General features: G+C 40.1%; 1 protein-coding gene across 2 annotated transcripts in view; it reads right to left on the bottom strand.

Annotated features, from left to right (window-relative positions):
* Nucleotides 1-12,487, bottom strand: part of TNKS (tankyrase) — a 127,942-nt gene that overhangs the window by 5,610 nt on the left and 109,845 nt on the right. Inside the window, exons 18-26 of one of the 2 annotated variants that reach the window (XM_068187316.1) lie at nucleotides 11,592-11,780; nucleotides 9,995-10,268; nucleotides 9,266-9,348; nucleotides 7,397-7,517; nucleotides 6,668-6,765; nucleotides 5,198-5,272; nucleotides 3,820-3,925; nucleotides 2,769-2,955; nucleotides 1,853-2,009 (exon numbers count right to left, since the gene is read on the bottom strand). In XM_068187316.1, the coding sequence (XP_068043417.1) occupies nucleotides 1,853-2,009; nucleotides 2,769-2,955; nucleotides 3,820-3,925; nucleotides 5,198-5,272; nucleotides 6,668-6,765; nucleotides 7,397-7,517; nucleotides 9,266-9,348; nucleotides 9,995-10,268; nucleotides 11,592-11,780 (1,290 nt within the window). The remainder of the gene's footprint in view (nucleotides 1-1,852; nucleotides 2,010-2,768; nucleotides 2,956-3,819; nucleotides 3,926-5,197; nucleotides 5,273-6,667; nucleotides 6,766-7,396; nucleotides 7,518-9,265; nucleotides 9,349-9,994; nucleotides 10,269-11,591; nucleotides 11,781-12,487) is intronic. The other variant, XM_068187317.1, reaches the window with a different exon arrangement.

The following is a 12,487-nucleotide window of genomic DNA, read 5'->3' as shown; positions in this document are numbered from 1 at the left end:
AGCTTGGTTAATACACAAATATAAAGATGTTTCTTCCACACAGTCACTGCCAGAAATTGTGTGCAACAGGAATTCAGAGTTACTCTCCTTGTTAGCTAATGCTACAAATTGGTCAGTGCCTGTTAAGTTACTCAAAAATCTCGGATGACTGATGAAGTCTGACCTCAAAAGGGTCAATAGCTTGCGATGTAACCTGAAAAAAGCCTTTACTGGCAGTAAAATATTTGGCCCACCCAAAGCACATGACCCAGTATGTAATCTGCCCATCTGTCCAGTGTTTCCTTGAGACAGCTGGTAGCCAGTTCAGTCCCAGAACAAAGCTAGACTAGATGGAGGGCAGGGCCCCAGTCAGAGGAACATCGACAGATGAGAGGAGATTGGGCCTACAGAAGCCTCATGTAGTCCAGCAAGGGCAAAGGCACCTGAGATGAATTCCTTGTAACACTGCAGGATGGGAAGCAACTCATCTGAAAAGATGATGGGGTCCTTGGGTGACAGCAAGCTAAAGCAGAATCAATAGTGTGTCCTGGCAGCAATAAAGGCTGCAAGCATCCTGTGATAAATTACCATCCTTTGGTAAATCACCAGGTGCAGCAGCGACTGCTGTTTATTCAGTACTCCCTCAACCACATCTAGAAAACCACAAAACTTTTAGGTTCTCCAATACAAGAAAGATGCCAACAAGCTGGAGCCAAGTTCAGCAAAGGACCAATAACAGAGTCAGGGGCAGAGAGCACAGGATAAAGAAGATGCTGAGAGAGAGATGGGCTTATTTGATCAAAAAAGAGAAGGCTTTGTAGGACCATCATTGTCACTCTGTCATAGAAGGTCACCTGACTGGTCAGGCACAATCTGTGCTTACTGAAGCTGTGCTGGCTGTCTTGAATCACTTCCTGGTCGTCTGGTATGTGCCTTCCATGAGGATCTTTTCCATGATATTCCCAGACACAGATGTGAGGGTCACCTATCTGTAGTTCCCTTATGTCTACTTTTCTCCCTTTTTAAAAAATCTGAGTGATGTCTCCTTTTTCCATTCACTGGGGTCCTTGCCTGACTGCCATGACTTTTCAAGCATCACAGAACTACAGAACATTCTGAGTTAGAAAGGACCTGCAAGGACACTACCAAGTCCAACTCGTAAGTGAATGGCCCATACAGTGAATGGCCATGATCTTGGTATTATTAGCAGCATGTTCCAACCACCCGAGATAATCTGAGGGTATGATGGAGAGTGGCTTGGCAACACCATCAGCCAGCTCCCTCAGGACCAGGGATGTTTGTCATCAGGCCCCACAAATTTGTGGTTATTCAGTTTGATCAGGTGATCTGAGAGCCATCCATGGCAGTAAGCAAAACACCTTTATAGAGTCAAGGTCTAGCTGAGTTATTCAGATTAAAAATCAACTTTTGAAGACTCCTGTGCTACTCCAGCTGCCATTTAAGAGTAGTCTCTGTCACTGCTGGAAATCTACAGGTAAAAAGTCCAGAATCCTCAAGATGTACTAGAGCCCCAAAAATGCATGTGACCTTGATACTGCAGTAATGTCACTAAAACGCAATGGGAGAAAGACAGCTTACTGAGAGAAGCTACAATTCTTAATAGACTCCATCAGTGCTGCACAGGGGAAATTAGGCAATTCTGCATGGTATAAATTAGAGCAGATCAGTGGATAGGAGTAGCATTTGCTGTCTAGATACAGTTCACTGTTTATTTCCCCATTTAAATGAAAGAAAACCTAACAACCTAATCAGCAGCGTTATCACAGCACACTTGGTCTGGAAAGCAGCCACACCCCACGTCCAGCTCCAAGCTCTGTCCTTGTATAAAGCCAGTCCCTACTAAAGCACCTACCTGTTCCCCCCTGTAGATAACATACTCGGCGTAAGCAAGTCCATTCACGCTTGGCCTGCCGATAACAGAATGGTGCCCAGGAGGGGCGTGAGCCATCTTCATTGTGCTGAACTGCAGAAAGGATTTGCCAAGGGTCACTCTACAGAAGAGCATTTGCCTAAAACGAAAAAAGAGAGCATCATTTTCAAATATCTTACTAGGAGTTGTAGACTTCCGGGAGGACTTCAGTCTTTTGAGTTGATTTCATTACAATTAATTTCTCTCAGCTTTTTAGAGAAACACTTTAAGAAACGAGTTCTAAGGCTGTATAAAAGCTGTCACAAATATCTTTCATGACACACAGAAAACACACAGTTTGTTTAGCCCTGACATAGAAGCCTGTTCTAGTTCATTTTGTAGAAAGCTGTTGAAAGAAGCTGAAACTCTCTGTGTTCCTACCAGCAGGGAATGGACAGATGTCAGAGTGTGAGAAACACACTGGTCTACTCCAGGACAAAACAAAGCTGTGACTAAGTCCTGTTCCAAAATTATCTACCTCCAAAATTATCTGATCCACAGTACCACGCTGTACTGCTGACCACCACTTTGTACTGCAGTTTTGTCCTGAGAGTGCCTGGAGTTTAATTGCTATTTTCTCCTGACTCTTCATTTTCAAACTTGCTGTTTCAAGCCTCTTTCCTGAGCCACAGCTCACTTTGATTTATACTCACTGCACACTTAGATGTAATTTTTGACCTTCCTGTGGGACCTGCTGCATTTATATTCATTTTTGTTCAACCTTCAAAACAGAAAACTGCATTTTTCCTGCCATGACCAAGCTCAAGTGGCCATTCTTTGCCTGCATGTCACCCTGTGCCAGGATCATAAAAACCAGGACAGCCAGAATTATGTGTGGGGAACTCTGCTGGATTCCTACCTGTGGCAGATGTAACAGGACCTGTCTTTGTGTGTGGGACAGCCAGTTCCTCCCCCTATTCCGTACACATATTGGTTGCTTTTTGAGGAGTTCTCAGCAAAGTAAATTCCAGCTCCAAACATTCCTCCAATGTATGCATGCCTTTCATCAAATCCTTTGTGAATGATAGCATTAATAAAAGGAGACCCTAGAACAGTGACACAAAAAGACACATACTGGTTAAGTTGTATACTAATACAAGACTCAATGTCAAGAGGTGTTTATCTGCCTCAAATAGACCATTAAATACCAGAAAGTGTGCTCAGTCAGCTGGAAGGGGGCGATACCCAGCAGGATGCAGTGATGTGTGGGATTTATCGTTATATACCAAAATCCCACGTGTGACTCATTTCTTACTCATTTCACAGATCTCATTAAATGGCTTTCCCCCAACCCAGATTTCAGTGCAATTTATCTTGTCAATGCACACCCTCTCCAGGAGTCAGCACTGGTTAAGGTGGGACAAGGTGTCAGGACAATCATACCCAAAATCGATTTCCTATACAGAATCCACAGAAGAATCTAGGACAGAAGGACCTTCAGGCAACTGTCATTTGCAGGCATTTCTAGAGAAATCTTGCTGAAACTCATGGTTGGTTTTGATTCCTTTCCCCGATGCTTGCCCGAAGCACCAGAGTTAAACACTTTTATTGTGTGCTGCTCCCCTCATTTAGAAGACACCATGTCTTTCTCACAGCAATGTAACATCATCCCAGCAGCTTCACTGGAAATGACTAAGATACAGCTAAGCAAAAAACCTTCCTCTTTCTTAAAAATCTGAAACATAATAAAAGTATTTCTTATCTAGAGTAGCTTTTTGGATTGCAGTAACCACACAGAGTAACTCCACCAACCCCATATCCCCAGTGCACCCCCTGCATTTCTAGTGTAGAAATACAATTACTTCCACAGGATGGTGACACAGCAACAATAACATTGCCTGTGGGTCTTCAAAAGGTTTGGGGTTTTTCTGTTAAATACCAATACATACAAAGAGACACTACTTCCTTACCGTGAAACAACATGCGCTCATTGTGATGATTATGATTCTCCTCTGAGACCTCCTTCTGTCTGTGACAAAATCTCTCCCGCAACTTCTTGTTCACTACCTTTTGAATCTGCAGCAGAACAACAGATCCAACCATGCTGTTACCATAACATTTCAATCTCTCACACGTATTTGAATTGCAATTGAAATGAAATCTAGTTTCATGGAGTTCACATTAATTTGACTGGGAAACTGACAGGAAGACATGTGAATACTATGAAGAAACCCCATGGCTGTCCTGCACACAAGGCTGAAGTCTCTCCAACAGCTCCGTAGCCCACACTTACAAATAGTTGAAACTACTGTGAAACTGCAGCCGAAGTCTTCAGGTTTAAGGACAACTTTCAGGCTTCTTCTCACAGGGCCTTCAATACCACAAAGAATTACAAACTGTCTGAAACTCCTTCCCACTCTGCTTTGAGCTCTGCTGACTGATCTTGTCTAGCTCTTTGAAACTTGCTGTCTAGTTTAGGCTTATTTTATATGAAAAGAACTTTTCATATAACTTTTTTTTTGTATGAAAAGAACTAACTTTTGGTTCTTTTCATTAAAAATAATGAGATGTGCTGTTTAATCTATCTATATCATTTCAGCCACATGCTCTAATACCACTGTGGTTTCTGTAAAGGACTTCACCACTGGCTGGGAGTAGGATGGAAGAAGAGTTTACTTCAGGATGCATGATCTATTGGATCAAGTTGCAAAGGCTCTGCACAGGCTTACTTCTCAAAGAGATAGGCAGCACTGGTAGGTTTGCTGAAGCTCAGAAACCAAGTTCTGTTCTGATTCCCTCTATTTCATTCTCTCCAGAAAAAGAAACCAGAAAGTATACTTTCTCTCAGAAAGACACCACTATTTTCTGGAACAGCATGGCTTGGAAAATGCATTCTTCTAGCTGGCAAGGGCAAAGGAGGTGGTGACGAGCTGGAAAGTTGTATAGGGAGATAGAAACTTCTTACTAGAAATCATGTTCATCCTTTCACACACATAGACCAAATCTCCTTTAAAACTACGAGAAAAGACTACACTGAGAAAAAAAGATAAATCTGTGTTGCAAGGGTCAAACACAGATTTTATAGGCCTCTGAAATTCAATCAGGTTCTTCATCACCTCTGTCTTCAACATCAATCCTTCAGACTCCTGTAGGAGCCCAAGTGGACACTTTTCCTCATACCCTGTGCAGAACACGCATTCATTTTAGCACTTGCGTTAACTCTATTCCTGAATATCACTTCAAAAAAGAACTTTAAATATAAAAGGGCAAACCATTAAACTGATTCTGCCTGCTGGTGTAACTACTAACATACTTTACCACATAGAACTGAGAGGTTTTGAAACTTACCCTGATGACATTGTATCTGTTGAAGATCCCACCAGCATTTCCACCATCCCGATGCTCCCGGATTGTACTTTGCATCTACATAAAAAACCAAAATTGAATGTTCAGCACATAAACCTTTCTAGCAAAGCAAAGTATCCATGCAACGTGGGTCAGTGTATCACTGGCAACAACAGACAATCTTGATGGAAAATGAATTAAAAGGTGTAAATAAAAAAAAAAATCTCTATTTTAAATTGAGGTATACCCTAATTTCTCAAGCAGCAAATACATACTGTTCCATAACAGGGAAGTTGGATGATGCAATTACCCAATCTTGTAATAAAAATCCACATCAGAAAAAAAGAGAATAATGGTACTTGCTATCAAAATGATATACAACTAGAAAACCTTCTTTAAATTGGAAAAAAAATATCGTTGAAAATTAACATACAAAAAGATCACTTCATAGTAATAACAAATGTGATTTTAATAAGTTTAGTTTGCATTTCTTGGTATTAGGGAAATACCTGCACTGTAAATTCTCCTATGTCATTAGCAGAGCATTTCTCATTCCCTCAGAAATAGTTTCATTTTGTCTTTTAGACAAGTATTTATAGCTACAGCAACAATATTTTGTAATGGTTCAAATAAATATTCCAATTTACTATGGCAGACAAGTGACCGTTTCTTTCAGAAAAGTTTATAAAAAAGATCTGCACAAACTCCACTTTATGAAGTTACTAATAAAAATACACCCATCTAAGCTGGCAGCAATCCTGATTATCTAGACTTTTTAAACTACTCCAAACACTTCTGTGCTATAGTGTAGGAACATGACACAAATAGCAAATGCACAGTAAAATGGAGTTTCTTCAGGAAGTCTTTTTTCTGTTATGATTTTTGCTTTCAAAATGGTATGTGCCTGTAGTTTACTTAAATAAAAGAGCATGTGTGTGTGTGTGGGAGGCAAAATTACAGTCAATTCTCAATTATCCAAGAGCTGTTTATCTGGGTTACAGATTAACTAAGCCCGAGACAAGAGAAAACAAGCTGGTTCACTGAAAATGCTTAGAGAAGTGCACAGCCTTGATGCCTTGGTTTCACACACAGCTTTTATTTTTCACAGGTCCACCTATCTACAGAAAGCTGTGCAAACCCTCCCTACGAGACTATATCCAAGACAAGATCCAAAACACAACAACAAACTGGACACCTTCAGGCTGTAGCAAACAAAATAAAACTGGAATAACACGTAGTGAGCAGAGACCACGTATTAAAAAAATTGGCAGGACATAGCAAAATAATTTCTATCATTGTTCTATATGAGAGGACAAATGAAGAACCCTGAACTTCATATCAGATCTATGCAATTCATACACCAAAACCTATTTTAGCACTTTCAACACGTATTGCACACTTCAGCTCTAACAGGTTATCAGTGGAAAGAAAAATATACGGCCCCTGAAGCATTAAGAAAGGGACTTGGATTACCTCCTCTTCTACGGACTGATACTCCTTATCATCAGGAGCAAGGTCAAGGAGAATGGTTCCCTGACTCACACAGTGGAAAGTCAAATAAGGATTGGTACCTGCAAAGAGAAGGAATGACAAGGAGCAAAAATCAACAGGAAAAACCAATACCATCTCTATTTGTATCCATCACCATTATTGTTCTTAAACAACCCCGGTAGAGGAAATGCCAAATAAACACTAGGCATAAGCACAACCTCAAAAAGATAAAAGTGCTTTCTTTAGCACTTTTAGCTTTTAAAACAGAGGCTTTAAAAGAGAGAAGAAAAATGCATGTGGGATGTAATTGCCCTTTATTGCTTCCTCTTTCCATAGAAACATCTCAGAAGCAAGGGGCAGCTAAAACCCTATCAGGCCTATCCTTCAGGATATAACTAGCCTGTGGGTAGATACAGAGGGCAAATCAATCCAAAAGCTCCTCTCTGGGTGAAATAGAGTCCTGAGACATGGGAACAGGGGGCCTCAGGGGTATCCATTCTCTGAAAAAGCAAGTGATCACTTTGTCTGGTATCTCCTTAATAAATTCTTCAGCTATCAGAACCCACTCAGCCACCATGTCTGCAGCAAATACACTTTCCTGACATTCAGATTCTTTCAAGTCTGGTGACAATGCCTACATTTAGAGAAAGTGACTTATGGGAGCCTGTTGTGTGCTACACTTAGACTAGCCAGTAAAAGTGTCATATTTACCTTGCTGACCTCCTAGAAGTCTCTCCACACCCTTTATTAATTTGTGGCGATGTCCATACGCATTGATCCCAATTTCCTTAAGTTCCTCATGCCCCATGTCAGCCAATACATCCAGGGTTATCTGGAAAGGTGAAAGATCACAAAAAATCACTTGTCAAACCTGGCCTGACTTTCAAGGCTGGAGACCTATCAATTCAGAAATTGGAAAGTATTCATGTTGCAACCAAGAGCATAAAGGTAGATAATGTTTTGCTTCACTTCTACTTGCTGCCACCTTCTGGCAAACCTCTCCCTATCACAGGGCCATATCCAGCTGCTACAGCCTGAAGCTGTGCAAAACTTTCAGTTCTTTCACACCAATTAACAAGAGCTGGTTCTCGAAGAAGGTTCTCACAAACATTTTTACTTAGGTAGAAGGGGGATGCACTGAAATGCTGGCACAAATATGAGAGTGCTCTTGAAGCATTCAACGTTTCACAGCATTGTACAATTCATTACTTTCATTACACAAGCAGAAATTAATATTCTACAAGCTTACTGATAACAAGCCAAGGTGAAAAAGTGCATGTGAAGGTAGTGCTTGGAAAAACCAGCTTAAAATAATAAGCTTAAAGAAGATGAGCTTGTTTTTTCTACAAAGAAATTTACAAGAAGAGCTAGGTGATTACAAAATGATGAATATATTGAATCCGATTTGCATTGTTAAATCTTATTAGCAGGGGAAGATCTTAACAGGTTAGGAGTTAAGGAAGCAAAAGTAGAACAAGATCAGCTAGGCAACAGAAATGTGTGAAAAATAATAAGAAAACCTGAGAAGCATATAGCTCGATTTGAGGTTGGTTTCCTTCTGAACAGGAGTCCCAAATTAAAGGGAAGAGCTTATGCTTCATATATCAGAAGGGAAAAAGTTCTATGGTATTTTGTCTTTGAACATTTTATAGAAACAGCTGGAACTGTAAAAAAACACATTACATTTCAAACCTCTGTCTCCTGATTCCTCAATAAAAGATTAGCAGCAGAGGCCAGAGGAAAAAATAATCATCAAATCCAGTCTCTTGCACCTGTACCTTTCACTTCCACATGTACATCCAATCTCGGTCATGTAAACAGATCTATTTAACTGCAACATGTTAAATTTAAGAAACGGAACATAAAAGGAACCTACAAATACATTACAGGTACTTCTGCTGTAAAACGTAATGTAAGCTTGAGAAACTTACATTAGTTATACCCTTTTCCTATACTGTGAATTATTGATAAATCTGCAGGTGTTGTTCCCCCATTTCTCAATGACATTTGAAAGTTAGCCCAACAAAACCCAGTTAATGCTATGGTACTAACCTAATTGGAACTGTAGCTTCTGCATTCTGTAGTGTGACTACTCCCATGCTATCTTTTTATTTCAGCATATAGTCAAAGTGGAGGGTTTCCTAGATCTAACCAAAGTATCACATGTAGCACTACAGGTGGTGAAAGGCTTGTTTGGCTGTCAAGACTGCTGAAGGACAAACACAGGTGCCATTTGAACCTAATTTTGTTATAGTCATCATGTTCAAAGTTCACAAGGTTCAAAATAACTCTCAGAATACAAGCCAAATTGGCAGTCACAGCATATGTGTAAGTGAAAGCTACTTGACGCCTGAATCCAACAAGAAAAGATATTTTCATAGGTTTTGCAACTTCATCATATTGTATCTAGCAATTCATTTGCAGAAAACTGAAAGAAAATTTGAACACACATGTTCTTCTGTAGATGTGAAGTGTGGGTTTTTTCCTTCCCTTTTCAATTAGGAAATGAAAATGTCACTTGAATTTATTACGTTAGTTTATCTCCTAAACACAGAAATAGAGATGAGGCTTGCCACTTACCTGTTCTGTCTCAAAGATGTCCCGAAGGTGTTCAAGACCCAGGCTTTTTAGGAACTGGGTAATGTTCATGTCAAGACCAGAAACTGTAAGAGAAGAAACAAGCCTTTACATCCTATATATCTGAAGTAACGAAAACCGAACCAACCACCTTAAAAAAAAAATCAAGCAATACCACTGATTCTCTTACAATTCCAAACTCTGATTCTTTTTACAATCAATTTGTCTATAGCTGTAATAAACAATCTACTTCCATTGTGTCAAAGCTCTGTGCAAAGCTCATCACAGTTCTCTCTTCAGAATCAACTACTAAAAGCACAAACCATCTGTGACAAATACAGGCTTGTACTGCAAAGAGAAGGAAAAGAGGGGTGTGTATATTTTTGCTATGTGACCCCTTTAGATTCTGACCTAAAGCATGGAATCCAGATACTAATCAAAGGGTTTAAAAAGCCTTGGCAAAATCCCCAGCCATCACAATCATAACTCTTTCATCAAAATAATTCTCATTGGATTTTCTTTATAAAGTCAATGAACATCTGGGCACCTAATCAGATCTGCATTTGTAGTCAGACCTAATGACTGATAGCAAACACAGATGAATAGTTAACAGTGAACAACTATCAGACACTTTAGAACACAGGTAACAGTTCAAACTGCACAGTATTTTCTGGCCAGTCAGAAATGCTTTTCAGATAAACCAAGGCCTATTTTGATACTAAACTACTGTACTTCTGGCAATGTAAACTTGTCCAGCAGCAAATGCACCTTCTCCTTCCTTCCTGTCAGTTCCTGCTGCTCCATCGCCAGCATTTGATGCCCCTCCTACAGCCAGTTCTGCCAGTGGCCCTGTGAGGTTATCTATGCTGCTGGCAGCAGAGAGGCAGGACGGTGTGGATGCTGGCGAGATCACAGAGGCACTAACAACAGTAGCTTGAGGCTTGAAGCACGTAGGCAAAGCTTCTGGAGGCATCGCATCTATCAGCAAAGCTCGGATATCATCAGCCTGAAAAACAGAAAGAATGAGCTCCTACTATCACAAGTCACTGATCTCTGGAAATAATTTTTAATTGTTTTATTTGATTGTTCTGGTTCCCATTAGAAAGAAAACTGACAGCTTCTGTTACAGGAGAATTCACGGCTGCAAGAATATTTTGTTTCACCACTCAAGACATCAGGTTCTCCCCATTTCTAAAGGTATGTAAGAAGCTACATCTAATTTTTTTCTGGCGGAATGACTTCATAAGTGCTAAAGCCAGGGAGAACAATTCAGCAAAGTTACTTGAAATCCTTCAGAACCTAGGACAGGAAATGCCACTTCTTAATTTCTCTGTCAGGCTCAACTTCAGGTGCACTGGAACAAGGTTTCAATGGAAAGACTACCTCTGCCTTTGCTATAATCACATCTCTTGGGTTAGAACAGAAAAAATAAGGACAGGAACTCAGGAGAAGTACAATCTTAGCTAACAGCTGGATTTAGCCTTTATTGACTAAATTAAGCAACACCCTCATCTTCAAGAACTTCTTCCTTAAAAATTTTTATAGAACATGATTAAGACACCCTTATTTTCCCCCAGAGAAATCAAAAAATTTTCATATCCTTCATCACAAAGCAAGTTTTCTAGAGCTCAGATTACTCTGGAGGATATTTCTTGAACTCTCCATAAATAAATCAATAACCCTAAAAGATACTTGCACTGAGACCAGACACAGCATCCAATTTGGTTGCATTATCTATTCCATCAGGATTGTTTAAGCTGGGGCAAACATGCTCATATAACCTTATTAGGCTTTTAAACCATTTACAAGTTTACAGAAGTCAGTTTTAGAAAAAGTTTGATAGCCACCTACAAATTTTGGAGGTAGAATTAATTCCTTGGAATATTCTTTTGGAGTTAATTTTTAAAAAAGGAACTGAGACAAAATGGAGGCACTAAGTGTAATAATTCACCAAAAGTTCCCACTCCTCTAAAGGCCCATCTGGTGCTCCTCCTAGGTTCAAAGAAATAATCACCAACAGAACACAGACTGACCATCATCAGAGACATTTCAGAGAGTTTTATTTCTGGGAATGAGGAGATTGATCCCAGGAGTGAATACTTAAGAAGAAGCAAACCTTAAATCACAAGCTGTGCTAAGATTTCAGCCAAAGGAAAATGCCTGGTCCCATGGATAAAAAGCCACAAAGAGGCACTCAGGAGATGCCCTTCTCTCTCCACCTCAGCACAATGGAAGCTGAGGACTGCTGATGCCACAGAGTCATAGAAATGAATTTAATATGCAGAGTACATCCTCCAGAGCAGCCTGTGGCTGGCTAACATGAACTTACTGTTGCCAGGTCTAGTGGTGTCTGACCCTCTTGGTTCTTCATGGTTGGATCTGCTCCATGAGCTAACAGCAGAGCACAGAGCTGTGTCCTTCCTTTTTGTGCAGCTTCATGCAAAGGTGTGAATGCCCATTTATCTGTTGCATTTACACATGTATTATATTTGATCAACAGTGCTGCTATGTCCACATGCTGGAAAACACAAGAACATCTTAAGCAACATGACACTGGTAAAACATACATTCCTTTTTTATGCTGGAGATAACGGTGCCTAGAGACTCTTGTGGTTTCTCTTTCCTGTAACTCATTCTGCTTCCTGTGTCACAGGAGCAGCACACTTCTCCAGATACTGATTCATACTGCAGCCCACAGGCATCTGTGTCTGTGCACTACCAGATCATTCACCAGCACAGAAGAATTGGGATCAGGTACAGAAGCAGATTTCTGTCAAATTACCCCAAGTACATAGCATGAAGTTTGTGCCAGCTGCAGAAGCAGACACAATACTTAACCCTGCATAAAAAATTATTTGTGGACAAATCTGAACTGGTGAATTTACTGGGCTGCAACTTTTGTGACACAATACTAGAAGCTCTGAAGATCAATGTGTTGTGCTACTGAGCCACCCCCATGTGTACACAGAAGTCTTTGTTGTACTTTCTTTCTTGAAAGACTTTGAACTCATCTGTGGCATCACGGATCTGTTCTATCTTCACTCATACTTTGAGAGCTGTAATTGATAAAATATATTATGACTGGCACAAGGAACAGCTGTTTTACATGGGTTATAAAAGTAACGAACTTATAACCCCATGTTTCCATCAATATACCGTCCTTGAAGTCTCCCAAGCAAAATAAGAGAAACCTGATAAATGAAATTTTGCCTGCCTCTAACCAGT

Source organism: Anomalospiza imberbis, chromosome 4 (assembly GCF_031753505.1).
Source record: "Anomalospiza imberbis isolate Cuckoo-Finch-1a 21T00152 chromosome 4, ASM3175350v1, whole genome shotgun sequence".
Classification (NCBI taxonomy): Eukaryota; Metazoa; Chordata; class Aves; order Passeriformes; family Viduidae; genus Anomalospiza; species Anomalospiza imberbis.
Note: the sequence above shows the minus strand (reverse complement) of the source record. Positions and strands in the feature narration are given on the sequence as shown.